The sequence below is a fragment of the Caenorhabditis remanei genome, chromosome II, assembly GCF_010183535.1.
Source record: "Caenorhabditis remanei strain PX506 chromosome II, whole genome shotgun sequence".
Taxonomy (NCBI): Eukaryota; Metazoa; Nematoda; class Chromadorea; order Rhabditida; family Rhabditidae; genus Caenorhabditis; species Caenorhabditis remanei.
The window spans coordinates 2,987,668-3,012,986 of record NC_071329.1 but is presented as its reverse complement, the minus strand read 5'-3'; the positions used below and the strand labels follow the sequence as shown (position 1 = coordinate 3,012,986).

The 25,319-nt window shown below is 40.2% G+C and overlaps 6 protein-coding genes across 6 annotated transcripts; 4 read left to right on the top strand and 2 right to left on the bottom strand.

Moving 5' to 3' along the window:
* Positions 1-3,145: 3,145 nt before the first annotated feature.
* GCK72_004227 (uncharacterized protein) lies at positions 3,146-6,518 on the top strand (the record flags this gene model as incomplete). Its single annotated transcript, XM_053724549.1, has 5 exons — positions 3,146-3,415; positions 4,068-4,289; positions 4,338-4,537; positions 5,449-5,635; positions 6,366-6,518. The coding sequence occupies 5 exons, from the start codon at positions 3,146-3,148 to the stop codon at positions 6,516-6,518; spliced, it is 1,032 nt and encodes a 343-aa protein (XP_053588743.1).
* Positions 6,519-6,597: 79 nt separating this feature from the next.
* GCK72_004226 (uncharacterized protein) lies at positions 6,598-7,248 on the bottom strand (the record flags this gene model as incomplete). Its single annotated transcript, XM_053724548.1, has 3 exons — positions 6,598-6,669; positions 6,836-7,005; positions 7,059-7,248. 3 exons carry the CDS (start codon positions 7,246-7,248, stop codon positions 6,598-6,600), a joined length of 432 nt encoding a protein of 143 aa, XP_053588742.1.
* A 4,312-nt stretch (positions 7,249-11,560) lies between these two features.
* GCK72_004225 (uncharacterized protein) lies at positions 11,561-16,279 on the top strand (the record flags this gene model as incomplete). Its single annotated transcript, XM_053724547.1, has 11 exons — positions 11,561-11,681; positions 11,738-11,866; positions 11,932-12,058; positions 12,752-13,145; positions 13,194-13,371; positions 13,420-13,644; positions 14,169-14,279; positions 14,333-14,443; positions 14,501-14,641; positions 14,686-14,881; positions 15,898-16,279. The coding sequence occupies 11 exons, from the start codon at positions 11,561-11,563 to the stop codon at positions 16,277-16,279; spliced, it is 2,115 nt and encodes a 704-aa protein (XP_053588741.1).
* Positions 16,280-19,547: 3,268 nt separating this feature from the next.
* On the top strand, positions 19,548-19,998 carry GCK72_004224 (uncharacterized protein; the record flags this gene model as incomplete). Its single annotated transcript, XM_003101787.1, has 2 exons — positions 19,548-19,565; positions 19,618-19,998. The coding sequence occupies 2 exons, from the start codon at positions 19,548-19,550 to the stop codon at positions 19,996-19,998; spliced, it is 399 nt and encodes a 132-aa protein (XP_003101835.1).
* A 599-nt stretch (positions 19,999-20,597) lies between these two features.
* Positions 20,598-22,225, bottom strand: GCK72_004223 (uncharacterized protein; the record flags this gene model as incomplete). Its single annotated transcript, XM_003101761.2, has 4 exons — positions 20,598-20,846; positions 20,903-20,942; positions 21,928-22,154; positions 22,211-22,225. The coding sequence occupies 4 exons, from the start codon at positions 22,223-22,225 to the stop codon at positions 20,598-20,600; spliced, it is 531 nt and encodes a 176-aa protein (XP_003101809.2).
* GCK72_004222 (uncharacterized protein) lies at positions 22,042-25,281 on the top strand (the record flags this gene model as incomplete). The annotated part of the gene is made up of 4 exons (XM_053724546.1): positions 22,042-22,131; positions 22,859-23,340; positions 24,638-25,134; positions 25,199-25,281. The coding sequence occupies 4 exons, from the start codon at positions 22,042-22,044 to the stop codon at positions 25,279-25,281; spliced, it is 1,152 nt and encodes a 383-aa protein (XP_053588740.1).
* Positions 25,282-25,319: the final 38 nt, after the last annotated feature.

The window sequence follows — 25,319 nt, the reverse complement described above, 5'->3', positions numbered from 1 at the left end:
CGTAAATCTACACAAGAAGTTTTCGTAAATCTACACAAGCTTGCTTCTCGTAAATCTACATCAGACAGCTTTGTGTAAATTTACGAGAATCTTATGCCAATTTACGACCTCCTCGCCCATTTAATCATACGTTTTCACCTGATCTTACAAACGTTTTCTCAAAATTTCGCTCAAATTCTTATTCTCCAGTGCAAACACACTAACTCCGTCACTTTTCTGCCAATTTCCTACAATTGCCTACAATTTCCGTCAGAATTCGACAAATTCAGACCATTTTTAACTTTTTGGATTTTCTAAAAATGGCATGAGAATGGTATATAAGGACAAAAACAAAGAAGGTACGAAATAGGTGGTTGGTGTAGATTTACGAGGGAGCTAGTAGTGTAGAATTACGAGAGCCAAGCTGGTATAGATTTACGAGAGGCAAGCTGGTGTCGATTTACGGGAGCTGTCTGATGTAGATTTACGGGAGAGCTAGTAGTGTAGATTTACGAGAGCCAAGCTGGTGTCGATTTACGAAACTTTTTGTGTAGATTTACGACAACTTCAGCGTCAGTTTACAAATGTAATGTGTAGATTTACGACGGCTCTATGTCAATTTACGCCACTCTTCTGATCTTTTTCGAACTTTTCACAACCACCTTATCACGGGTTCCCTATTATTATAAAAAAAAGTTCTTATCACGCGAACCGACCTTATTGGTGGAACCTTGTTTCTTTTTTCTTAATCTCCTTCAGTTTTATTAACCACTTGACACCTCGACTAGACACTTTGTTCACCTGCTTTTGAACTTATATTTTCTGATTTTCGGTGAATGGTCTAGGCCTAGAACCACAAAATCCGGAAAACTAGTCCTCCACGTAAATTTCCTCGGCCAGCACCTTATGATGACAAATTTATTCATTTCAATTTCCTCGTAAAATGGAATAATTTATAGGTTGTTGACCAAAAGGCCAATTATTATTTTTATAGAATGTTCTGGACACGACAAAAAGGGGCGGCGCTTGTTTTTATAGTTTCGGATTACACGATTAAAAAAAAAAGTCCCTAATTTCCAATCCTTCGGATTTTGCGGGTTTCGAAACGTCTTTTTGCGGGTTTCGAAAATGTAAGCGCGTCGCTTTTCGAGGTGTCTAAGAAGGTCGTGGGCATCCGGACATCCGGACAGACAGACAAACAGACAGACATTCGGAAATTTTGAAGTCGGGTACTTCAGTAGTCTGTAAGTCCAGATACCCAGACATCTGGACAGATAGACATGCGGAAATTAAAAACTTGATGCTCTGGACATCCGGACAGACAGACATCTGGACAGACAAATAGAAATCAGAGAACTTTGAAAAAATATATCTTTTAACCTTTTTTTTTTGAGGTTCTGGACATCCGGACAACCGGATATATGGAGAAACAGACAGACTTTTTCAAAAAAACCAAAAAAAAAGAAAAAAAGTTTCTTGTTACCTGAAAACCTTCCAAATTACGTTTTTTTCTACCCAACTTTTTTTCCACCTGATCCCTCCCTCCATGTTTTTTCTCCTCTACTGAAATTGATCTTTTTGAATTTTCCTTTAAGCTTTTTTCACCTGAATAAAATATACACATGTTTACCCTTCCTCCTCCCTCCCTTACCAAAACATGTCATTTTAAATTGAAAAACAACAAAAAAAAAATTGTAAAATTTTTAGTTTTCAAATGTCAAATTCTAAATCACGAATTTTTCTAATTTGGCACGTTCCAATATAGCAAAATGTTGTGTTGTGTTGACGTTGATAAGAATATTAATGAAATTGAAAATGTGAACCCCAATACCTAAGTAGATCAAAAGATTGTGTCAAAAATTGGTTTTGTTTTTAGCAATTTTTGGTTTTTGACTTTGCAGCTTATAGTTTTTTATCCTTATAAATAAATGAATAATTAAATAAATAGTTTACCCATTAAATGACATACTAAATCGGATACACATTTCTAAGAAGGTCCATGTGTTTCTGGTCTCACAAAGGAAGTACATGACGAGACGGGTTGAACTTTTTCTAGAAATTTGACCGTAGGTAATTTCGGCCTTGAGGATTTGAAAACTGCAATAAAAATCAGCGAAATGCTCACGCGGAGCGAGTTATGACCCGTTAAACGTTTTGGTAGACTATTCGGTGAATTGAAAGTTCACGTGAAAAGCTTAACCAAATGAAAAATAGAAAGGTTTGACGGGTCATAACTCGGTTTACATGAGCATTTCGCTGATTTTTATTGCAGTTTTCGAATTTTCAAGGCCGAAATTACCTACGGTGAAATTTATAGAAAAAGTTCAACTCGCCTCGTCATGTACTTCCCTTGTCAGGAAAAGTGGGAAAAAGTTTTATTTCTGATTTTGTACCTATTGGTCAACACAGACATAAATCTTACAAGTAGTTAGTTACCAGAAGATTCGTATTACTATTGCCATTGTTATTTGTTTTGAATTCAACCAGCTTCCTATTTTTAGTCTGAAAATTATTTTAAGTTAGGTAGCCAGGTTGTGTTTTTGTGTGGCAAAATTTGGAATCAGAAATGTATTTCAGCTTTAAAATAACGTTTTAGGAAAAATACGTAATTAAAATTGGAAAAAAAAGCGTAATTTGGAAGGTTTTCAGCTCGCAAGAAACATTTTTGTGACTTTTTTCCAAAAATTCTGTACGTCTGTTTGTCCAGATGTCCAGTTGTCTGGATGTTCAGCTCCTAGATTTTTGAATGCCTGTCTATCCTGCTTTCCAGATGTCCAGATGTCCGAAATTACCAAAAAAGATCCGACCGACTTTCTAGAATCTAGATATCTGGGTTTCCGGATGTCGTTCTGTCTGTCTGTTTTTCCGGATGTCCAGAATCTCAAGTGTCAAACATCTTAATTTCTAGATGTCTGTCTGTCTGTCTGACTGTTTGTCCAGATATCCGGATGTCCGGATCATTTTTCTCATTTTTAACTATTTTCCCACCCTGCACAATCCCAGTTTTCCCTGCACCAAAAATAACAAATTCTCACGACAAAAAACTCCCAGAAACTTTTTTCTCACTTTTTCTCAAATCTTTGATAATTCGGTCACAAGATTTTACTATTCCTGTGACTATTTTTTTTATCGCAGCTCTGTGTGTCCAGATGTCCTTATTTTCAGCATGACCACCCTCACCCCTATCTACGGTCTCACCAACGACTCGACTTGTCCATTCCGTGCCTCTCCTGACCAAGTAACCCTCCAAACCTCGTGGATCCTTCGACTCAACATCATCTACTGTACTATTCTGTCGATCGGTTGCTTTTTCGGAGTGGCATACTGTATACGGTACATGAGAAAACATCCGATATTCAATGAGTCGACGTCTTTACTACTGTATTTATCATTGGTGTTCGCCGTGATACATGATGTGATTCATGTTTGTATTCAGGTGAGTTTATCCCAGAGATGCGTTGTGCTATCGAAAAACTACAAACCACAAAAATGTAGAGCATAAAATTCTGTATACTTTCTTAGTTGACAACTTTTTGATAGCACTAATGGCTGCGGAGAAATGCGCCTTTAAAAATCTGAGCTGCTTGAGAGACGCAGAGAAGCTAGAGTGTCTCGTTGTCTGCGCGCTCTTTTACTTGCAACCTTTGAACGCGTTTATCTCAAGAGCCTGTTGTGCTATCAAGAAACTACAAACTACAAAAATGTAGAGCATAAAATTCTGTATACTTTCTTAGTTGACAACTTTTTGATAGCATTAAAATCGAAAGAGTTATGAGCCTTCAAAAACCCGGATATACATGGAGAGCCTGAGAGACGCAGAGAAGCTAGAGTGTCTCGTTGTCTGCGCGCTCTTTTACTTGCAACCTTTGAACGCGTTTATCTCAAGAGCCTGTTGTGCTATCAAGAAACTACAAACCACACAAATGTAGAGCATGAAATTCTGCACATTTTCTTAGTTGAAAGTTTTTTGATAGCACTGATAGCTGAGGAGCTATAAGGCGTTAAAAATACCGGGAGGCTGAGAGACGCAGAGAAGCTAGAGTGTCTTGTTGTCTGCGCTCTCCCTCCTAACTTTTCCGTTGTTCCAGTGGTCAGTAATGTACCGCAGCTTTTTCTACGCCGACGACCCCTGCAACATTTTCTTCGACGCCGATGACTGCGGTATCTTCGGTCGCGGCCTTCTTTTCGGGATCAGTGGCATGATTTATATTCATTCGGCGCTATCGTTAGACGGATTATTAGCTACATTCCTCCCAACTATCTATTACCGCAAAAAATATGTTCCCGGAGTGATTTTGGCGGTTATTATGGTAATTTTTTCATTTTTTTTCGACCATGATCTATATTTTTTGGTTCAGATCGCCTTCAACTTCTGCCTCCAATTTGTCGTGTTGCCCTGGGAGAATTCCGGAAAAGATTATGTGCCAAGTTGTCAATTTTTCAAGAAGCAAGATGCGGGGAGAGCCAATTATTTCCTGATTAGCAGTCTTCTACTGACTATTTTGAATTTGGTGCTGAATCTCGGGTTACTGTATGTGAATAAGAAGCATTCGATGAGGTTGGTCTTGGTTGTCGTGTGATTTTTTTTAGTTTCAGTCTGTTTGTTACGGGGGGATGAGACACACACAGATAGACACATTCCGGTGCTTCCGGGCATTCGGACATCCGGACATTCGGACATCTGGGCTCATAGATAGACAGACAGACAGACAGACAGACAGACAGACAGACAGACAGACAGACAGACGATAATTCTAAAAGTCTGATGCTTGAGGTCCTGGACATCTGGACACACAGATTCCGAAATTCGTGAACTTTTGGTAAAAATCGGCGGCGTCGCTTATCACCTAATGATCCTACATTCAGACAATTCAGTAGGTCAGACATCCGGACACACAGACACACCGACAGACAGACATCTAGAGACAATTCTGAACACAGGTATTTGATTATCCGGAAATCTAGAAATCGGATTTTTGGCATTTTGAACATCTGGACAGGTCTAAATGTTACATATGTGATATTTTTGACATTCGACATCCAGACCCCCGGATAGATAGACGGAACATCTGGACATCTGGAAAACAGGACATCCGGACATACAGACACACCGACAGGCACCCTCACTATTTATCTATCTATCTGTCTATTCACCAGTTTTGGGTATCACGGGGTATCACTGGCCGAGGTGGAAAAGTTCGACCATGGTCACGCTACCGTAATACCGGAAGCTGAAGCAGAATTTTCGCTCTATCGCATTTAACCCTGTGTCTATCAAGCTATCAATAATATTTTCTTTTCATACTAACCTTTTTCTCGATTACCTATCTTTGGTCCTTTATACCAACCCCAATTTTTTTTTGCTTAACAACCGTACTATAGGCTGAACTATCTGGCTGATGACACTTCTTCTTCTACCGCTTTTCTTGACCAATACCTAATCGAATACAACACTCCATCATCGTACAGGACCCGTTACGACGTCCAATTCCAATATCAGAGAAGCGAGGCGATGATGACGTCCAAATCGATATCGGTGTTGGTCATCGCACAGATTAGTGCACTTGGGATTTATGCGGGCGGCAGTTGGATGTTCCGGCAGGCACGAGACGCGATTCCAGTGTATTTGTACAATAATTTGATCATTTGGGTTTATGTGAGTTTCTTTCAAAGTAAAAAAAAATGCTTATATGAGGATACAGTCATATTTTTTTGAATTGCAGATTCTGGTAAAAATCACAAGCTTTGACCGAAAAATTGCATGTTGCTAAAAAGCTGAAATTCTGAAAATTCTGAATATGTTTTCAAAACATTTCTGACACCAAAATAAGCCACGATAGGAGACTCTAAAGTTTTGACCTACGCGGTGCGGTCGCGTCACGAATATACCGGCTTAAACTTCCAAGCCGCGTATCTTCGTTTATATCGATACAATTTTAAGTTTGAAAACAGATTCAGAATTCTCATGACCTCAGCTTTCCAGTCATATACAACAATTATATTAAATTTTTCAACGGGTACTGTAGGTGACAAACGAACAGAAATCAGGACAATTCTGAATTCGTTTACAAAGTTGATCAAATGTAAAAATAACGTTAGATTCAAAGGGTCTCGCTTATTTTCTCACTTTTAAAAAAATTCAAACGGATTCAGAATCCTCGTGACATCAGTTTTCTATGGACACTAATTGTAAGTAAAGACACATTTAATAAGACTGGAAAGCTAAAGCCATGAGGATTTTGAAAAAATTGTTCTAGTGTAAAAATGACGCGAGTTACAACAAGCCACGTATCTCTGTTCATTCCGATCGCTTACAAAATCTGAAAACTGATTCAGATTCAAAATCCCCCCACGTCCCCACCTCTTCACCCATTCATTTTTTCCAGGCCCTCTCCTACGCCACCGTCACCCTTCCCCTCCTTATCATCTTTTGCATCCGGTACGTCAGACGTCGTCGTCAACGCACTATTCATCACATCACCAGTCACAAGGACTGTCAGAATCATCGGATGGACGAGTTGAAAGCGTTGTGGGGATAGACAGTAAATATATCTATCTGTATATATTTGGAATTCTTGTAACAAAAAAAATATGAACATTTTTATTACTTTTATGGTCTCACACTTCCTCAAGCCTTCCACACTTGCTCAATTTTCCTCTTGTTAAGACGTACACCTTGTTCTTGCCGTGCTGAAAGAGATGCTTTGTGCTATCAAAAAACTACAAACTACAAAAGTGAAGAGCCTAAAATTCTGCATATTTTCATAGTTTATAGTTTTCTGATAGCACTGATAGCTGAGGAGCTATGATCAGTCAAATTTTCCGGTTGTCTGTGCTCTTTCCCCTGGGCGCTTACCTTCTTAGCCTCAAAAAACCAGTCCGGAATCCTTCGATTCTTATTCTGGACATCAAAATAGAGGGTTTCGTGTATGAAGTGAGCATTGCCGACGGTCCAGTCGGTAGATATTGCCGGGATGTCCCCCGGTTCTCGATGCGACAAAAGTTTCAGCATTGCCACGTATTTTCCTGGAACACACACACACTTCATAACGCCGCTACAGTAATCTCTAGTCACCTACCGTAATCCAAGACCGCCTTACAAGAGTTCCAGCTAAAATTGGGGTCGGTGAAGCCGGATAACGCATCGATTTGTTGTAGATCAATAGAGTCTTTTAGGAGAATCATCAAACGAGTGGCTTCCAGGTTGCCGTCTGGATTCGCCAAGGTGGCCAGTGGAAGGACGAGTAGGAGGATAGAGGATAGATGCATTTTGTGATAGAGGAATGGATTTTTTGGAAGGGAAAAGGTACTGGGGATGGAATAAGAGGGTAATGGGGTAAGGTCACGGGGAAGGGCGAATAAAAATGAGAAATATAACACAAATTTTACGTTAAAAGACATCCGGATCTCTAGACGCGTTAACAATTATCTCAAAAGCCCGTGGCGCTATAAAAAACTACAAACTATAAAAATTTGGAGCGTAAAATTTTACACATTTTCTTAGTAGATAGTTTCTGGATAGCACTGATGGCTGATGAGCTATGCACCGTTAAAGATTCCGGGAGACCAGAGAGACGCAGAGAAGCGAGAGTCTCTCGTTGTCTGCGCTCTCCTCTAGGCGCGCCCATTACTTCCATCCTTTAAACGTGTATATCTCAAAAGCCTGTTGTGCTATCAGAAAACTATAAACTACAAAACTATAGAGCGTAAAATTCTGCATATTTTCTTTGTTGGTAGTTTTTGATAGCTCTGATAGCTGAGGAGCTGCGAGCCGTTAAAGATTCCGGAAGACGGAGAGACGCAGAAAAGCTAGAGTGTCTAGCTGTCTGCGCTCTCCCCTAGGCGCGCCCATTACTTTCATCCATTAAACGCGTATATCTCAAAACCCTGTTGCGCTATGGTCATTTCCGTTGTGTTTTGTGGGCGGAGCCTCAAAATTAAATTTTTAGTTCAGCAATATCATCTCCGGTACTGTTCAAAACTTGACATTTAAAAACCGAGACACTTGGAAACCATAATTATCCAATACCAAAAATTTGACCACGCCCCCTCAACTACTACTCCCCTGCCATCTGCCACCTTCACTATTCACAAATTATCCCATTTCATTTCCAGAATGACAAAAAACAATCTCACTTTCACCTTCTCCAGTATACAGTAATCATATAACCGGTTGACATCCTTCTCCGTTCCGAAAGTTATTAGCAACGGCTGTTTACGCCGTTGGCGTTACGTAAGTATCTCGTATACAATTATTCTAGAGGTGTTCCGGATGTCTGTCTGTATATCTGTTAGTCCGGATGTCCCTGGACTTTCTTTTTTTCTGATACATTAGTCATGTTCCACTTCCCTCACAATCTCGTTATCATATCATTCGTGTCATCATCAGAAATCAAGAAATCGGATAGCCCGATTATTTTAAAAAACCAACATAAAAAATGGATCCGCCTTACGAAATTCCTGGTTTCGAAACATTAGATCCTTCGAGAAATTTCTTCATTATCATCAGTATTCGATGAGATGATTTTTCCTTGGATTTTTACGAAATTCGCATTTTGACATTGGTTAACTTAAGTTTTCCTTTAGGAATGTTATATATTGTCGCAACAAAAAAGTTCCGACATTTTTTCCCCCTCGGTGTTTGCGGACTCAAGCCAAAATTTGATAATTTTGGCTTGAGTCCGCAAACACCGACGAGGAAAAAATGTCGGAACTTTTTTATTTCGATAATAGTTGACAAGAAAGAAATCGGAAGATTTAAAATCTAAAATTTTGGATTTTTAAAAGCAGACAGTTTAGAAACCGTGACGTTTAGAAACTAGTAAGGTATTGCAACATCGAATGTTCAAAAAACTATATAAAATCTCTCGGTTCCTAAACGTTAAATAGCCATAAAACATATCTTCATTGTGGTTGTCTGGTTGTGAGCCTCATTTTGGTTTTTGATATTGTTTTACTTTTGAATTTTCAACTCAAAACACTTTGGTTTCCAACTTTTACCTAATTTTTCATGTTTTTTTAAAATTGCGTGTTGTTACTGTTTCATAATCAAAAAACATGAAAACTTGGGTAAAATTTGGAAATCAAAGTTTTTGAAATGAATAATTCAAAAAAAATTTCAAGACCTTTTTACGATGAGTCATAACGTTTTAGCCAAGAAAAACAATATTTTGGACTTCTGGAGCTGTAGAACGATAATCAAGATGCGCAGGAGCAGATTTATATTTTGTTTCTATGAATCATGCTCAACATCTTTAACTTAAAAAATCATAAGGTATAGTCAAAAATAACAAGTTGTTTTCCGAATTTTCAAACCAAGATCAGGAAAAATCAATAATCGCATAAATCAGCTCACAACTATAAACATAAAATCAATGTCAGTTTTACTGGATATTTCAGCTACATACCTTTGAAAAAACAGTTTATGCAAAACGGACACGTTTCAGCTGAGATACACATGAAAGTGTTTATTTCCTAAAGTAACGAAATCTGCAATTTAAAAAATATGGCTTCAATCCTCCTCCTCGATTTTTCAACATTTGGACAGTAGTCACCTAAAGAACTGAAATCTCTCCACGACAGCGTGTTTTTTTGCTCAACAGAGCGCACTTCCTCCTACTCCTCCTCCTTCTTATCCATCTTCATTCTAATCACCTAATAGCTAATCCCCTATATAAAACAGCGAACATGGTCAAGTCTTCCTCTCACTCGAGAACCTTTTCCAAACAGGTCTTCCCTTAAAGGAAACCTTCTTATCACTCCCCTCAATACCTATATAATTACGTGTATGGATGGGTCTCGAATGGATAATAAGGGAACACGAGACAAGAGAGAAGAGTGTTAGCAGCAGGAGGGTGGCGTCTAGAGAACTGGTCTTAATGTGTTCATCATCGGACAACGGGCGGACATTTTTGCCCGCCACCGCCGAAAAAAGAAGAGACCGAAAAGAAAAAGAAGAAGCATAAGGAGGAACGACGACCTGGTTGTTGGATAACGATGCCTTCTCTCTTCCGTTTTTTTTTTGCATTATTCGATGTCTTTAATAGCCATTTTCATGGATTGGAGAAATTGACAGCAGGGGAAGTGTATTTGAAATTTCTTTGGGAGACTTCAAGGTTTCATTTGGATTCGGTGTGTTTCTGGCACGCATTTGACGCGTTTTTGAAACGTTGTTATATCACTTTCAAGATTCTAGATTCCTATCCGGCTGGCGCACCTGTGACGCTTTTTGTACTTTGTTATTTTATTGTCTTAAAGCTCAGTGTCTTCTCAGTTTTTTCGGTTCCTGTTAGGTTGGCGCCCCTTTGACGCGGTTTTTACTTTTTTTGTAATAAAAACCATGTTATTTCTTTGTTTTCTGATAAAATTCCGGGTTTCTGAAAGCCTGGCGCATTTCTGACTGGCGCACCATTGGCGCGTTTTTCATACCTGTGTTGTAAACCGACCCATTATCATACTAATCTTCTGGAAATGAGTTCTTTCCATGTTTAGACTGGAAATACAAACTTTTGATAGGATTTTTGCTTTTAAAACAGTTTTTCGTTTTATTGCGCATTTCCTTTTTTATAGGCAACACTTATCCGCTTCTATCTCAAAATATATCAATCTTATCAAAAACTTATCAACTACGAAATTAACAAACTTAAAATACTTTGTCTGTTGACAGTTTTTTAATAACACTAATGGTTACAGAGATACAAGCGTTCTCGAGCGCGCGCAAACAATACTCCTTCCCTTTGCACCTCCTGTACCGTACTAGGGACCGCCCGTACAAAAAAGTGGTCAACTACAAAAATGTAGTTCTAGTCTTGTTCTATAACATACTAAACATTTGAAAAGATCTGACAAGCCGGTTAATTGTGATGGGATCTTAAAGTTCACCGATTCCAAAACTATCTAAAATCGATCCCTTATCCGCTCTTATCTCATTATCTATCATTTTTATCAAAAACTTATCAACTACAAAAATAACAAACTTAAAGTTTTCTACATTTTGTTAGTTGACAATTTTTTAATAACACTAATGGTTGCAGAGATACAAGCGTTCTAGAGCGCGCGCTAGCAGTACCTTTCCTCTTTGCAGCTCCTGTACCGTACTAGGGACCGCCCGTACAAAAAAGTGGTCAACTACAAAAATGTAGTTCTAGTCTTGTTCTATAACATACCGAAAATTTGGAAAGATTTGACAAGCCGGTTAATTGTGACGGCATCTTAAAGTTTACCAATCCGAATTCCCTAAATTCTTCATTATTCCTCGTCATGTTCCTTTAATAATGTTCCACTTGTTTCACCATATCCCTTTTATCACGCCTATTTGACTTCATGTTACTAGTTTCTTACGTATTTCCTCCCTCATATCCACTTCCCATTATTTTCAGACACCACAAATGATCTTGCTATCAATACTACTACTGGGAATTCCTCTCCTAGTAAAATCCAGTGATTTAGATGCCAAACATATATTTAAGGGACTCTATGAGACCTCCGGCTTCCATTGTTATAGTAGGCAAGTGTCTTTTAGCAAATTTTGAGTTTTTAGTCAACATTCTGAAATTTAATTTTTTGGGATTCCAGAGATTCTATGAGACTTCCACGCCACCTACACGGGAAGCCTCAAACCACTGATCCGCCATTCGACCTGTCCGTTTTTGATTCTTCTGGAAAACGGGTGGAAAGTTATGAAGTTGGGAAGATATATACAGGTAAATGACTTGGCCGAGAAAAAAATTTGCGAAAACTAGTCCCCCACTTTTTTCAGTCAAGCTAGAAGCGTATGTACACTTCCGAGGGCTTATGTTGCAACCAAGGCTCTGCACACCGTCAGGAGCAATTATTGGATCATTGAGAGGCGGGAAGTTTATAGAGGATGACCAATTTGAGACACATGGTGGGTAATTTTAAATGTTTTGAAAAAAAATTCAGAAAAATTAACAACTAACGCACAACTTATAGGTCTGATATTCCACCAATGCGGGAGACTAGTCACCAACGACTCCCTGACCCACACCACAGTTGATAAAAAGTTTTTGGCGGAGGCCAAGTGGCTGGCGACACATGACGTTGGCAATGTTCAATTTGTGTAGGTATCTCTCACCCGCTCTATGCGCGCACTCACTCCCCACCCCGCTTTTATATACGCCCTCCAGTCGACTTGTTTCCCGGCGGTGAGATGGCCGAGCGGTCCAAGGCGCTGGTTTAAGGCACCAGTCCCTTCGGGGGCGTGGGTTCGAATCCCACTCTCATCAGTTCTTTTTTGGGTTTTTTGTTTTGTTTGGAATTGGTTGGGGAAAACGGTATGTAAGGGGAAAACGAAAATAGCTTATATTTTATGTGAAAATCGCTAATTTTCGTGACAACACGTTTTTAAACAATAAAAAAGAAGAAAAATTTCAAAAATATTTTTTAGAATTTTCTTAGATTCTTTGTCAGTCTGCATTAATTAAGCAATTTTCAAAAAACTATTACCTATCTAGGCCGTGGCCTGCTGGAAATCGAATTCTGTAAATTTCTAGACATGTTCTTCATGACCTGAAAATTTGGCGTCAAAATTCAAAATTTCAAATTTTTTGCGTTTTTATTCAGAATTATATAAAAAGCTGCGAGTTCATCGAAAGTATGATAATTTTTTATGGAAAATTTCAGAAATTCTAATAAAATAAACCTAGGCCTATTTTGAGCCGTGCCCTCGACCCCGAGTAAAAAAAAATTTGTCAAGGCCTCAAAAATTTAAAAAAAAAAACGTCTTTTCCTCCAAATTCCTTGTTATTTCCAGCGCCACAATCGCCACCGAAAATGTGCTCTACTGGGAACGATGGCGTCCACGTCACGCGTTCCTCAAGGGACCATATCAGAAGTATTCCGTGCAAAACACCAATATTTTTGTCTATAATTTGGAAAAGGACATCGAGCAGAAGACCTCAGAAAAAGTTGTGACGTCGGAGCCAATTCTACCGTCTCAACACCCACTTTTCGAGGAGCAAAAGGAGTTTTTGAAGAGGAAAATGTCGGTGACACCGTCGCCAAGGATTCTGGAGACCTCTGAGAATTCTGATGACGTTTTTGACTCAGCAACGTCGTCTGCGTCAAAAACTGAAAAAATCCAGGTCACCGCGGCGAGTATGATGATGGGAGAGAAGTTACAAGTCACTAGGACTCCAGAAATTTCGGTGAGCGCCAAATTTTTAAAATTTTTTCTTCAAGTTTTCAAATTCCAGCAATCCTCCAAATTCCTGACATCGGAATCCACGTTTATGATGGGTAGAATGTTCAAAAAGTTCGCGCCACTCAACGATACAGTACTCCAGGAGGATGATCTCAAATTTTTGAACGCCCATGCACATCTCAGAAGGCTTCAGCACGATTTTGTGGATAATAATGACTTGGAGATGGAAGGTTTGTCGCGTGGCCGAGTTTTTTGGGATTCAAGGCCACCTATTTCAGAAAAATGTCAAGACAATCCATGTGGAAACGATGGGCGGTGCAGTCTTCAAAAAGGGAAACCAGTCTGCCAGTGTAGCAAGGGGTACACCGGCACCAACTGCACAGAAATCGATAAATGTGTGGAAAATGATTGTGAGAACAATTCGACGTGTTATAACGATAAGTTGTCACCAGTCGGCTACTCGTGTAAATGTCAGAACGGGACGGTTGGGAAGCTTTGTGAAAGTGAGTTTTTTCAACGTTTTAATTAATAATTAACCAGTACCCAAGATACGCAAACATCAAGACACTCTAGCTTCTCTGCGTCTCTCTTGCAATGATAATGTTCAAAGCCTCATATCTACGCAGTTATTGGTGTTATCAGAAAGTTGCCAACTAAAAAAATGTGTAAAATTTCATATACGCGTTTGTGCAATGCCAAATGAGAGAAATGGGGAGTGAGAGCGCGCGGACAACGAGACACTCTAGTTTCTCTGCGTCTCTCAGGCTCTCCATGTATATCCAAATTTTTGAAGGCTTATAACTCTTTAGATTTTAATGCTATCAAAAAGTTTTCAATTAAGAAAATATGTAGAATTTCACGCTCTACATTTTTGTAGTTTGTAGTTTTTTGATAGCGCAACAGGTTCTTGAGATAAACGCGTTTGTGCAATGCCAAATGAGAGAAATGGGGAGTGAGAGCGCGCAGGCAACGAGACACTCTAGCTTCTCTGCGTCTCTCCCTCCTCAACTTTTTCCCTTTTTTTCAGTCGAATGCCCCCTTGATCAATGTCAAAACGAAGGGAAATGCTATCTGAACACTTTTGGAAAAATCGGGTGCAAGTGTCTACCAGGGACCACTGGCAGGAAATGTGAACGTGGTAAGTTATATCGTCCAAAAAATTTGTCTAGGTACAGTAACCCTATTTTTTAGAAATCAATGAATGCGGCTGGAACAAGTGTCAAAACGGGGCGAAATGCGTAGATTTGTTCAATGACTACCGTTGTGACTGTGCCGACGGGTGGATGGGACGGAATTGTGAACGTGAGTATATTGAGTGGTCTAGAAAATTCTAATTCTAAGACCACAACTTTTTTTTAGGACCCTGCCAAGACATCTATGGATCCTGTAGGGTATGGAAACGGGAGGGTCAATGTGAGCAGATGAGAAATGCCACGGATTTTTTTGATCTGAATTGTGCGGCCTCGTGTGGCGTATGTGTGAAAGTGGACAATGAGACAGGTACACTATTTTAGATTTTTTGTAGTTTATAGTTTCATTTTCAGAGATACCGTATCTCCCACTTCAACCTATTCTTATGCCATTCGCATTTTTGTTGGGAGAATGGAAGTCGCAGATAAAGGGATGGAACAACCATACGACGGACTACCCGGTAGATATGGATGGGATGGTTTACAATGAAACGATCACGTTCTCGGTGGCACCCTCGTTAAGCTTTGGCACGCCTTATATTAATTATACGTGAGTTTGAGAAATGGATTTTGAGTTGAGGGTGTTCAGCATGTTCAGGGCTTTTTGAAAAGTATAGTTATGCCTAGTTTGAGGCGTTGAATTTCGGCTATTATCGGTATTAGACAAATTTTGAGAACCGATTCAGAATCCTCAAAATTTCAGCTTTTCAGCAACATACTACTTTAAATAAAAACGTTTTGAAATTCTTAGTCGCCACAATTTTGAGTCCTTGTACAACATTTCAGCTCATTTTGGTTCTAGACATATTTTGAGAACAAATTAAGAATCCTCAGAATTTCATATTTTTAGTCATATACAGTACCGGTCAAAACGTTTTTAGCTTGGTGTTGTATATCACTAAAAAGCTGAATTCATCAGGATTTTCTATCTACTTTCAAACTTCAAATTGCATCGATATGAACTGAGATACGCGGCTTCAAATTTTAAGTCGGTATATTCGCTTCGCGTAGATCAAAACTTTAAAACCTCCTATCTTGGTTCATTTTGATCACAGAAAAGTTGAAATTAAATTCTAAAAAGCTGACGTCATAAGAATTCTGAATATTTTTTCAAAATTTGTCCACGACCAAAATGAACCAAGATACGCATGGTTTAGTGTGTCGAACTGTTCGGGTTTCTAGATCATATAATTTTGGATAACTGCTTATATGTCTAAAAAGCTTAAGTCATGAGGATTCTGAATCTGTTTTCAAAATTGTTCTAGAGTAAAAATGACGCGAGTTACAAAAGATTTCGTAACTCGCTTATTTTCCCACTATCTCAAAAAATTCAAACGGATTCAGAATCCTCGCGACTTCAACTTTTTATGCACACTAAGTAAAAATAATTTTGATATATTTGAAAAGTTGAAGACGTGATGATTCTGAAGCTGTTTTCAAAACTGTTGTATCGCGAAAATGAACCGAGTTACAACATGGCTAGTATCTTGGTTCATCTTGATCCTAGACGAAATTCAGTAACAGATTCCTCACGTCTCTCCTTCCTATAGTTTTTTTAAATTCCAGAGCCACCATGACAAGCCAAGACGACCCTTCCAACACCCATCAATACAACGGTTTCCTCACTATCCAACAGTACAAGGAAAACGACGAGTCCACGGATAAAGGCGCCCTTACAACAGTTAGCAACACCGGGTTGATTATGATCGAGGAAGGGGAGATTCTAGATGAGAAGACGTCTACAGAGGGTGCCCCGACGCTCATGCTGACACCGACCTACCAATTTTTCAAATCGTCTCCGGGCACCCAGAAGAGTCCGGAGAGGTCGAAGAGATGGTTCACGCTGAAAAACAAACGACTTATGCAGTATATGGTTCGGGAGTTTAAGGGAAGAACTCATAAGTTCACAAAGATTTATAAGCGGACGCAGGAGTTTAAGTATTTGTAGAAGTTGAAAATTGTAATAATAATCTGAAATAATGTGCCAAATGTCTAGTCATCTCTTTCTAGAAATGTATGTATGTGCAATAATAAGAAACTTTAGTTGTTTATTAATTTGGAATAATAAATTTATCACATATTTCGTCCAAACAAGATTTTCTACCAGGTTTTCTGAAAATGAGATAGAGCGCGGTTGCTCAATGATTTTTAGGTAAATCAGTCAAAACGACTGTAACTATCTCGTGAAGAATCTTACTAAAAAGATGTCAACTACGAAAGTGAAGCGCTAGATTTGATCTCTATATACTGCGAAATATTACCCTGTATGACTATTACTGGCACCGTGGCACACTATGAAAATTCGTAATTTTTAACATTGCATCTCAAAACTTAGTTTCCTGTGACGCGTTCTTTTGCTATAATATATTCTAAAATTTTGTGTCAACCTGTCAATCTCCATTCTACAAAATAATTTCTAAAGAAAAAAAAGAAAAAGGAAACTGAAGAGAGTGGGATTCGAACCCACGCCCCCGAAGGGACTGGTGCCTTAAACCAGCGCCTTCACAGGTAGACCGCAAAGTCCCAAAAACGGACCAGCGCCGGATCACCGGCGAACATTCTGTGGCTGACCGACGGGCCGTTAACGGTCCGTAGAACATCCGTAGACGGCCCGTTTTCTCGCTTTTTGACGCGCTGACGGGCCGTTTTTCATCCGTTTTTAAACCTTTCTGGTCCCTTCCCGCTCCCCATTAGGCATATTAAAAATGGTTTTTTGCGAACAGTACTCGTTATTATAAATACTTATTTATTATCAAATTAAAATTAATAACAGAAAATGTTGTTTATAAAAAAAAATTTAAAAAAGAAACATCATAACTAGGTGAATAAGACATTTAAATGTTCGCCTTTTGGCTTGTTGTTCGTCGATTTTCCGCATCAAGCAGGCGAGTCATGTATGACACTCTTCGCTTCTTCTTCTCGCCGCTTCTCTTGATGCGCAATCTTCGTTGAGATGAATTCGCTTGTAGACGAATCGAATCAGCCTGAAAGATAATAAGTTACAACACAATTCATAGTTATTGGATAACTTACTTATCACTCAAAAGTTGCTTCTTGGTAGAAGTTCGTGATGATCGAATTGGGAAGATGTCATTTGACAACATGGTTAGCATGATGAGAGCATTGATGGCGGTGTATCGAACAGAGAACCAGTGAATTGTTGAAATCCCTGAATCGACGAAGTAGCCGTTTGACCGAGAAGACGGTCTTGATGATGATGATTCTTCGAGTGTTCTCCACGATGATGGGACATTGAATCGCCTATAAAGACTTTACTACTACTTCATTCCATCGATAGTTCGTTTCCACTGTCGTTTGCATCGGCATCAATAATGTTGGTTTGATGATGATGACGGCTTGGTCCCTCTCCTCCAGGTGATTGTTGTTGTTGCTGTATTGCTCCTCATTCCGCTTCCATTGATGCTATTGTTTAGTGGTGGTCATCGCCATTCGACAATAGTGTATCCAAGTCTCAAACTTGGGTCATTAAACCATGTGGACCTTGGCCGTTTGATCTCTGAAAATACTAGTTTAGTTTCCATTCGTTGAAAAAGCGCGAATATCATACTTTTGGTTTCCCACTGAGTCCAATTTCCACTGAAGACTTCTTCTCCTTATCGATTAACTAGCCATTCCGCTTGTAGATTTGGACACAAACTTCGGGCTTCCAGTGACATTTGCTGAAAATATCCACATTTTTCACTTAGGTTACGCAATCACCTGATACAAACCTTACGAATCCTTTCAAATTCCTCGTTTTTAGTGTCAAGTAAGGCCGCGCCGACGACGAAATTCTCGATTAGCCTGAAAATAGACAATTTCGTCGAAATTAGTAATAAATAACGAGTGAAAAAGTTTTTGACAGATAAATAAACCATTTTTACTGAAAAGAATGTAAGAAAAACAGAAGAAATACCATAAAAATTGAAGGAAAACGAACGAAATAAAATTTTGACGCGGAAAAACTTCAGTGTCGATTTACGACAAACAAGGCGCGCTGCCGTAATTTCGGAGTGTCGTTGCGAGCTTCAGCTTCAATGCGTTTACTCGAAAAATGCGAATACTCGGAAATTTCGGTGAAAAAGAATAATTTTCTGAAAGAAACACATGAAATGAAAAACCTGACAATTCCTGTGACATATTTTTGAAAAAAAAACGAAACTTTCTGAATAATAATAGGAAGTGATCAGATAGCGAATCTACAGTAATACTTGTGAGATTGTGAATAGAAGATACACTAATGTACCCTTCTGGTTTGGTTTTGTGAGTTAACAGATTCTTGAATATAAAAATCTGAATGTACCCCCAAGTATAGTCATCCCTCACACCATGGCGGCTCGCTGAGCCACTAATAGCATTGTTTCTTGCTCATATGATCTTACTTGGTTTCAAAAATCAACCAGTAAGACTTCTACAGAATTACTAGAATGCTACAACTATTTTTTTCTAGGTTTCTGTGCTTTTCAATTCCAAATTCTTTCTCAGCCTGTTTTCCCACATTGAGACGCCACTAAACCCGCCATTAGTCCGTTTGCGGTCCGTCATTAACCCGTCGTTTGTCCGTTTGCTTCAAAACATATTAAAAACGAGAAAATTGTAGCTTCAAACAACTTCTACGGATTCTAAATAGCATAACAATGATTTTGAAGCAGTATTTCGAAAATCCATTTTTTGACTGGTTTTTCTGAGTGTTTTGGCGGGCCGGAAACGGACCGTCGTTGGCCCGTTGGCGGTCGTTTAGCCGCCGTTGGTTCGCCACTCGCACGTTTGCGGCCGCTCAGCCGTCGGTCGTCCGTTTTTGGGACTTTGCGGTCTACCTGTGTTGGACCGCTCGGCCATCTCTCCGCCGGGAAATATGTCGGCTGGAGGGCGTAGATAAGGGAGAGAGGGAAACGCGGAGCCAATGTTGTGCTCCAAACTTCATGTGTACAGGGTTGCAAGACGGTAGGGACGGTTTGTGACTGGGACAGTTCGCAACTAACTCGAAATTCACAGAATTTTCTTTTTTAACGATTCGAAATTTTCATTTCATAACTGGGACGTTTCGAAACTTGCTTCTTCAATCTATAAACCATGGGACATTTTTATTAAAAAAAAAACGATTTTACGAGCCGCCCGTCTCTTTCCCCCTCATGGGAACCATCCCTAATCGAATCAAAATCCCCCTATATAACACAGGCGGCGGTTCCCTCATGGAAACACATATTCTTTGAAATATGAAGTTCTTCATCTTGGTAAGTCCCTCCCTCCGTCGTGACTCCAGAATCCATCATATGAATTCTCCAGATTCCACTCGTCTTCCTGCTCATCAATGTCGTGGATGCTCAAAAGTGTGATTTAAAGAACGAGTGCCCACCGAGTCTCCATTGTTACTATGGAAAATGTATTTTTCTTTTCGGAAATCCCACATCGGGATTGACTAGTGATCACCATGCTGCTCCAGAAGATTCCATGACCCCCGTCCTGGCCACCGATGACTTCTCCACCACCTGCTTCCCTAGATGCCCATCAAGGACCCATATCTGCTACAAGGGAAAATGTGTGCTTCTGGAGAAAAAGTTCAACTCGAAACGCCGCTGGTCCATGTGTACTTCTGAATACGACTGCCCGTTGTTCAATTGTTGTCTCGCTGGTTATTGTGTCAGTCTTGGTAAACTCAATAAGTGAATTTGACTGTTATTTGATTGAATGAATGATTTTTGAAGCATTATACCGGGTGAACGAAGCGAAATGTCTTTCTTTTCTTGTTGACGTGATTTCCGTGAGCTGGCGCGTTTTTAGCTACGAATCTCTGAGCGAATTAGTCGAGGAACTTTGAAGCATCGTACTCACTAGGTTCCCCGTGTCTCTAGCTGACGTCACTGCTGGCGAGTTTTCTGTGAGTTAACGCATTTTCCGTCACTATCAGCCAAACTGCAAACACAGAAACCTCCACGTGGTACAGATTGTTGACCCGTTTCCAGTTCCAACAGAAACATCTGACAGCCCGGAAAATCGGAGCATCGTAGGAGGCAATACTCCACGTGCCATCCGCTTTATTATTGCTGGCGTGTTTCGAGTGAGTTGGCGCGTTTTTCGCCACCGATTCTCATAGCGGAGGACTGCTCGAGTCTGGAATGCGTCTTGTTTAGCTGGGTACTTTACTGCTGGCGCGTTTTCCGTCACTATCAGTCGAACTGTAAACTCCAGAGTAGGTACGCTTCTAGTGAGAATTAACTGGTAATAATGCTCATTAATCTTTATTCCAATTATCAAATTAGAATCAATCAAATTTTCTGGAAACGACACTTCCCCTTGACACACTGGTAGTAGTGCCCCACACATCTCTCATCACAGTCTTTTCCGTCGGGCGGTCCATCGTCTCCAGTCAACGTTCCAGGAACAGGCATACAGTGTCCTTGGATGCATCTTGCCGAGAATCCACAGTTTTGATGAGTCTTGCACACGATGCCGGTTCTAGCGGTGTCAGTAAAGGCGGAGACGGTGGAGATGGTGAGGAGAGCGAGGAGAAGGATCTGAAACAAGAATTATAGGATTATAATGCAAATGCGCTCCACGCTAAAGAACTCACCATGAAAATCTTCATTTTCGAACGGATATCAGGAAGTTTTCTGGAGAGAAAACTGTCGAATGATGATATTTTCCACTGGCTGATATTTATAGCCCGTTTTCCCTTTCTTTTTTCTGTTTTTTCCCACCCGCCCCTCTGGAAATGGGGAATCATAAAATATGGAAAGACTACGGACGATAAAATCGGAGGGTCACATGAGAATTCGGAGCAAAAAATATGAGGAAATCGTACAGCTGGTGGGAGAGAGGGTAGCGGATGTGGTGTGTACATGCTGAAAATGAATGTACGGAGGAGGTCTGAAGACACTAGAAAACAAAATTGGAGAAGGGACTGAAAAGATTCTTGAACAGACTTGAATCTGATCAAAACGACCCATCCCGGAGCGGCGCGTAACTCTCTTCGAGCGACTAGTTATGCTTGTCTCATCATTGCGTACCTCCGGTATCAAGGCAATAGAGCACAATTGCCTTAACCTTAGCCCGTCTGGTTTCTTGTCATGAGGTAATTGCGCTCTATTGATCCTCCAGGTATTGGTGAGGTTGTATAGGCAGTCGAGTTATGAAATCAAGAAAAGAAGACACCGTAGAAAAAACTCATTTTATTGACTCTCGGAAAGGAATCGATCGCAAAATAGATAACAAATGACAGGAAGCATAGAAACATGATACAAAGAAGGAGTTAAACAGGAAAAAAGCAAAACATTATTAATAGGGGTTGAATCGTCCTCGTCCTCCACGGAATCGTTTGTCTTCTTTTCGTCGGTTTCAATCTATCTCTCAGATGTTATGTGACAGCCGCGTATGTCTTTTCCAGTTCATACAACTCTATCCATATCTGAAGTATCAATAGAACGACATTACTTTATGGTCTCTCAGTCTTGAAATGGGTGTATCCCTCATTCTCTCAGTTCGTTTTCCTTAACTGCAAACTGACGCGTTTCTAGTGAGAACTAGCTAGTAATAATGCTCATAATTCTTCATTCCAATTATCAAATCAAAATTAATCAAATTTTACGGAAAACACACTTTCCCATGACACACTCATAAGGCTTCTCACATCCATGAGCATAACAGTCGTCGATTGGTCCATCCTGATCAAGTCGAGTCAACGGTCCAGGGAGAGGGAAACATCTTCCTTGGATGCATTTTGACGACAATCCACATGGGCGCTGGTCGGTGCAGTTGATGTTGAGTGGTGTGGTGCCAGTCCAGGCGAAGACGGTGGAGATGGTGAGGAGAGCGAGGAGAAGGATCTGAAACAAGGATTATATGATTATAATGCAAATGCGCTCCACGCTAAAGAACTCACCATGAAAATCTTCATTTTCGAACGAATATCAGGAAGTTTTCTCGAGAGAAAACTGTCGAATGATGATATTTTCCACTGACAGGAGCTGATATTTATAGGCCGTTTTCCCTTTCTTTTTTCTGTTTTTTCCCATCTGGAAATGGGGAATCATAAAATATGGAGAGAGCAAAGACTACGGACGATAAAATCGGAGGGTCACATGGGAATTTGGAGAGAAAAATATGAGGAAATCGTATAGTTGGTGGGAGAGAGAGGAATTTTTTTCTTTAATTTCTTCAAACACCCCCCCTAGACCCTAGACCCTAGACCCTAGACCCTAGACCCTAGACCCTAGACCTGTATACGCTTATTAGCTCGGCGCTGTAGTGCGCGTTTGAAAGAAATGTGTCATGCCTGAAAACTCTTTTTTTTTTTGCTTTGACGCGTTTCCAGTGAGCGTTGACGCATTTCCGGTTCATCACCATTTCCCCTTATTTCTTAGAACACCTCGCTCCTTTAATTGAAAAACAACCCAAGTTTCTGACTATCAGAACTACTACGTATTTCCCTTCTAGACCGGATGCCTAACACATTTTTTTGTCCCGTTTTCTAATTTCCGGTTAGCATGGTCTTGTATAGATTTTATGTTCAATATTGTCATTCTTCAAGATGAAAAGCTTCGAATTCTCCTTTATCTTCGCCAAAATCGGTTTCTTCACCACTCTCTTCACCAACTTATTTTTGATCTACGCTACCGTATGCCACATGAGAAGACTCGATTTCACTTATAGGACAATGATCTCATTTTTTGGACTAACCGGATTAATATTCTCCGGCTGGGAGTTGATTTCCAAACCGTTCATGCATAATTTCAACGACTCCATGATATTTTTCAGTCTAAGAACTACAGTATCCCAGAAATTTTTCCAATTCTCGATTGCGTTCCACGCGGCAATTTGTGAAGCGATGATCGCGATGATATCGATTCAATTTGTCTATCGATACTTCTCATTATTGAGACCGGACTACAGGAAGGATGATGGGAAGGGTACGGTATTCTGGTTACTGTACCCAGTGGTTCCCGGTGTCATGTACTTTTGCTCGTTTTATATTTATTGTATGCCTGATCAGTTTACGGATGCATATTTGAGGTGGGTGATTGGTTTTTGGACAAATACATAGAAAGAGAAATGGCATCTGAACAGATAATAAGAAATGCGAACCAACATATAACTGGACATCCGGATATCTAGAAACCGGGACAGACAATTTGGCATTTGAAAACATGGCTAAGCAGACACCCAGCCATCTAGACAGACATCCAAAATTGCGGGCAGACAGATATTTGGACAAACAGATATTCGAACAGACAGACATCCAGTTAAACAGAAATTTGAAAATGTTTAATAATGATATATCCGGGCAATCGTGCAGACGTCTGACCAGCTGGATATTTTGACAGATGTGAATTTTAATAAACTGTTAGACAGAGATAGGACATCTGAAAATACACACAGACAAAAAGAAAACCGGAAATTCAAAATAAGCCGGCATCCGGATAATCAGACTACTGAACAACCGAGTGAGCAGACATCTCGACAGACAGACATCCGGACAGACAGAGATTTTCGACCAGCGAAAGTATTGATCAGGAGCATAAACAGATCTGGGCATCTGGGCGGTCGTAAAACATTAATTAGAGAAAAGATTGACATCAGGACAGGCAGACGTTTAGACCATACTTGCAAACCGGGCCGAAACGGGCCGACACGGGCCGGTGCGTAACTCGCGTCAAACTCAATATTATAAGCTGAAAAATATACCAAAATGTAGATCTCAACGAGTTCTATCTCCGTACCAACTACGGGCCGGAAAGCTATTTGGTATTGTGCCGCGGGCCGGGAAAAAGTTCCAGAAAGCGCGAAAATGGAGAAAAAAACCATTCTAGCCCAGCCCGCGGCACATTCACAAGTAAACATCCGGCCCGTAGTAGGTCACGGAGATAGAAATCGACGAGATCTACATTTTGGTATATTTTTCAGCTCATAAAACTCAGTTTGAAGCGAGTTACGCGCCGGCCCGTGTCGGCCCGTTTTGGCCCGGTTCGCAAGTATGGTTTAGAAAGACGGACACTAGACCAAAATCTGTCAGTTCGATTTTCCGGATGCCCAGCAGTACAGATGTCTGCACGAGTATCTGTTTGTCCGGATATCTCATTTTCAAAATTTTCCAAAATTCTTGTCTTGTCTGCCTGTCCAAGTTCCTGTCGGCCCTGGTGGCCAAAGTTCCGCCTAAGGAATTCCGCTTCCGCCATTTCAAAAACCGTATTCCGCTCTGTTCGAATATCTGTTTGTCCAGATATGCATATCCCTGATATCCAGGTATCTGTCTGTGGAGATGTCTGTCGGTCCGGATGTCTATCAAACTATCCCAATGACCAATTTTCAGAACCGAAATGCTCTCCAGCTATGGCCTCCAAATCATCGACATTCCTCGTTTCATTATCGTCTCTTATGTAATTGTGTCATGTATCCGTTTAGCTAAAATCGCAGAAAGCTTCCAGAACACCGATGACACGATCCGCTGGAAAAATATGGTCTTCCTTATCCAAGGCTCCGTTATTCTCGGCTTTCACTATCTTCTCATCCTATTCTACGGCATTAAAATGCACTTCCACCTGAAGAAGAAGCTCAACGAGTTCTCAGTGACCACTACTCGCCTTCACAAGCAAGTATTTCGAGCATTGGTTGTACAGATACTGATCCCAACGGTCATTTTCATTTTGCCATCCGTACCCATATTCTTCGGTCCTTTGTTATCTCCTTTACTCGGGATTCCTATAAGCCTGAGATCCGGATGGCTCTGCTCGATATTCAGTGTCTATCCGGTAGCTGATAGTTTGGCTTTTATGCTGATCGTGTCGGAATACAAGAAGATTTTCGCAGGTTTGTAGGGATAGGGGTGGGGTGGGAACGGTTAAGTAATGCTATACATCTGTAAAATTTTCAGTAAAATTGATTGGAGTGTTCGCACCAACTGCCACATTCTCCGCACAAAGTTTTACAGTGGATCCGAGGGTTCATCCTATGTAAAGAATCTTCGTGTCTGTTTGTCCATTTTTTTCATTGAA